The sequence below is a fragment of the Balaenoptera ricei genome, chromosome 19, assembly GCF_028023285.1.
Source record: "Balaenoptera ricei isolate mBalRic1 chromosome 19, mBalRic1.hap2, whole genome shotgun sequence".
Taxonomy (NCBI): domain Eukaryota; kingdom Metazoa; phylum Chordata; class Mammalia; order Artiodactyla; family Balaenopteridae; genus Balaenoptera; species Balaenoptera ricei.
In genome coordinates, this window is record NC_082657.1 from 35,145,804 (window position 1) to 35,149,728 (window position 3,925).

At 39.0% G+C, this 3,925-nt stretch overlaps 1 protein-coding gene across 1 annotated transcript; it reads left to right on the forward strand.

The window, feature by feature from the left end:
- Positions 1–499: 499 nt before the first annotated feature.
- On the forward strand, positions 500–1,243 carry LOC132352953 (peroxisomal membrane protein 11A-like). The gene is made up of 2 exons (XM_059903754.1): positions 500–665; positions 765–1,243. The coding sequence occupies exons 1-2, from the start codon at positions 500–502 to the stop codon at positions 1,241–1,243; spliced, it is 645 nt and encodes a 214-aa protein (XP_059759737.1).
- The last annotated feature ends 2,682 nt before the right edge of the window (positions 1,244–3,925 follow it).

A 3,925-nucleotide genomic window follows, 5' to 3' on the forward strand; every position in this document is an offset into this window, starting at 1 on the left:
AAATAAGGAAAGACTGTGAAACACAGAAAGACAGATTGGAGGAGACTAAGGGGTCATGACAACTAAATGCAAGGTGATAGTGGACTGGATCTTGGAAAAAAGGATATTCGTGGAAAAACTGGTGAAACCCAAATAAAGTCTGTTGTTTAACTTAAAAAAAAAAAAAAGAAAAGAAATAGCAAGATGATAGACTTAAACTTAACCACATCAGGAATTATATAAAATGTAAATAGTCTAAACACCCCAATTAAAAGGCAGTGATGGTCAGATCAGATTAAAAGACCATGACCAAAGTATATATGCTGTTTACAAGAAATACAAATGAAATATAAAGACACAAATAGGTTTAAAAGTAAAAGGATGGGCACCCGCCCCCACAGGGGCGGGGAGACTCGGCCCCTCAGGTGGGCAGAGACCAACCCTCCTGCGGGGACCCGTCGGCCGCCCCTGAGGACTCGCAACAGAGCACAGTGCAACTCTTGTCCTTGGGCTGGGTGCCATGGACGTCTTCATCAGCTTCATCAACCAGACCCAGGGCCGGGACCAACTCTTCAGAGCCACTAAGTACACAGGCATGTTGCTTAGATATTTGTTAGAGCCTAAAGCTGACAAAGAGGAGGTTGTTATGAAGCTCAAGAAACTGGAGTCCAGTGTGAGCACTGGCTGTAAATGGTTCAGACTAGGCAATGTGGTACATGCTGTACAGGCGACCCAGCAGAGCATTCATGTCACTGACCTGGTGCCCCGCGTGTACCTAACATTAGCCAGCCTGAACCTTGTGATTTATTTCATCTGTGACCCCATCATCTTCGTGAGGAGTGCAGGGCTTGCCTCTGGCATTAACAAAGAGAAATGGCGAATGTGGGCTGCACGCCATTACTACTATTCTCTTCTGCTGAGCCTGGTCAGGGATCTGTATGAAATCTCCCTGCAGATGGAACAGGTTGCACACGACAGGGCAAAGAGGGAGAAATCACCATCCCAGGATCCTCTTGGGTATAGCGTGGCTAATGAGGAACCAGAATGGCTCCAGTTCTTTCTTCTTCTCTTATTCCGATCTCTGAAGAAACATCTTCCCTTGCTCCTGGACACAGTGAAGAACTTCTGTGATATCCTGAACCCTTTGGACCAGCTGGGGATCTATAAGTCCAATCCTGGCATCATAGGCCTTGGAGGTCTCATGTCCTCTATAGCAGGCATAATCACTGTGGCGTATCCTCAGATGAAACTGAAGACCCACTGAGGTGGTTTCGGGCTGAAGACTAGTACCTGCTTTCAAGACAACCTGTTAGTGAAATGGACATTTGCATTAAGCACAGCCATGTCGTGCTGTGCTTACGGACTTATTCACATGAGCACTGAGTGACCTGTGAGGTGAACAGAGGTGGGGCCAAGAATGGTGGAGGGGAGAACGTGAAGTTTTATGTGTTTTCTAGAGCGCTGGAGTGACTTCTGAATTTCTGAGTATTTTTTCTTCATCTAACATTTATTGAGCATCTCTTTTGTGCATATTAGGAACTTAGTGGTTGCTGAACGAATAAAAATTGAAAGAGAAAAATTGAAAAAGATCCAAACTAACAAGTGGACTCTAATATAAGTGACTTTTGGGCCATGTGCCTCACTACTTTTGCCCAACTACAGTAGGACTGATACACGCCCTCTCTCAGATCTAGTAGAGGCCCCTTATTCTCTGATCAGTTACCCCACTTCCTCCATAGCTGCCAGTGCCAGCATAGAGGAGAGCCGGGCTTATAGCCTCTTAACTTGACTTTTACATCACTGCGCTCCTGTTCTTCCTCTGTCCAGTAGTAAAATCAGAAGTGCATCAGGCACCTTCATAGTATAAATTGTGTCTTTAGGTAACACAGTGAGGAAACAAAAAATCCGAAGCAGATAGAAAGGACTTGAGGTAAAAATAATGTGGTAAGTCACAATGGGTGCCTGCGGGTTTTCCTGTGACAGATGAGGAGACTGAGGTTAAAACTGAGGATAGAACTGACTCCCAATCCAGTGCTCTTTCCATATTTCACTGCCTTCCTGATTGAGTGGAAGTGCAAGACTCTCCAGAATCCTGTGCGAAAATCCTTTTTTAGAACCTTTCTTGGCCAGTGGTTTATATTCTATTCTACAAAAATTAAAACTATATCTAGATCCACCAGTAGGATTGTTTATTTAAAACCATATAACAGTTTGGGCACTTACGCATTAATTTTCATCAAAATTTGTACAGTTGAGAAATTTCATGAATACGATGAAATTCTACTATATTCTACAATAAATCAGAGTTCATATTTGTAGGGTGGTTGGGGGAGGTGGAGAAGAGCAGTAAGGGGCTAGGGAAGAGGGCAGTAGAACGATGAGTCAGTGCCACTTACTCGTGTTTCTACTTCTCATCTTGGATGTTGGGTTCTTATTTGTGATTACAGATCCTCTTAATATGAGGCAAGTGAGGTAGAGAAATAGGGTACCATCAGGTAAGAGGTCAGTGTCAGTCCTGCCAGTAAAGCCATCACATTTATCCAAATGGAAATGAGAAAAGAAATGTGCACTAAGTAAATTTCCCATAAATGTGATTGAGATTCTTAAAAAGTAGACTCAGGTCCTTGGCTCTCTATTTTTAAAGTGACCAATCAAGATACGGGATTTGAGAAAGAACATTTTGGGAATTTTAAGATAAATAAAAGCTGCTAGATCAGGGCAAATAAAAAATTTAACTATTTTTACTTCATCCAGATCTTCGACTGTAATAAATTATGCCTAATAAATTTATAGACAAAAAAAGAGTAAAAGGATGGAAAAAGATATACTGTGCTAACAATAATCAAAAGTAAACTAGAGGGACTAACTAATATCAAAGTAGATTTCAGAGCAAAGAATATTACCAGGGAGAAAAAAATATCATTTCATAATGATGAAGGGATAATTCATCAAGAAAAAGATTTCAAAAATGTTATGCACATCATAATACAACCTTAAAAATATATGAAAGAAACTGACATAAGTTAAAGGAGAAATCCAGAACTATAGTTGGAATTTTCAACACTGCTTTCTCAGTGACTCATAAGTAGGTAGAAAATCAATAAAAGTATAAATGACTTGAAAACCCATGTCAACCAGCCTGACCTAAATGACATTTATAGAACACTTTACGCCCCAAGTGCAGAATGAAAATTCTTTTCAAGCACATATTCTAGGCCAAAAAACATTTTTTCATTCATTTAAAAAGATTCAGACCATGTAAAGTATGTTCTTTATCCACAGTGATATCAAATTAGAAATCAGTAATAGAAAGATGTCTAGAAAAATCCTCAAATATATGGAAGCTAAATAACACACCTCTAACTCACTATGGGTCAGAAGAAGTCAGAAGGGAATTTAGGAAATATTTTGAACTGAATTAAAATGAAAATGTAACACATAGGATGCTGCTAGGGCAGTACTTACAGGGAAATTTATAGTGCTAAATACCTAAGTGAGAAAAGAAGGAAAGTTTCAAATCAGTAACCTAACCTTCCACCTTAAGAAACTAGAAGAGCAAATTAAACCCAAAGTATACAGAAGAAAGGAAATAGTAACGATTAGAACAAAGATCAATGAAATATAGAGCAGAAAAATAGAGAAAAATAAATGAAACCAAAAGTTGGTTATTTGAGAAGATCAATAAAATTGATAAACCTCTAGCCAGACTGATAAGGAAAAGAGATTTAGGACACAAATTACTAATACCAAGAATGAGAGAAGTGGCATCACTACAGATTATGCTGGTATTAATAAGGATAATGAGGGACTATTATGAACAACTTAGATACTAATAAATTCAACAACTTAGATGAAATAAGCAAATTCATTTTGAAAGATACAAACTATCAAAGCTTACTGAAGAAGAAATAGATAACCTGAATAATCCTATCTGTTAAAGAAATTA

Bases quoted from the DNA above. Each gene is read 5' to 3' on its own strand.
- LOC132352953 (XM_059903754.1), top strand. From the start codon at position 500: ATGGACGTCTTCATCAGCTTCATCAACCAGACCCAGGGCCGGGACCAA. The intron at 666-764 runs GTAAATGGTTCA...ACCTAACATTAG, and splicing joins GTCCAGTGTGAGCACTGGCT to CCAGCCTGAACCTTGTGATT.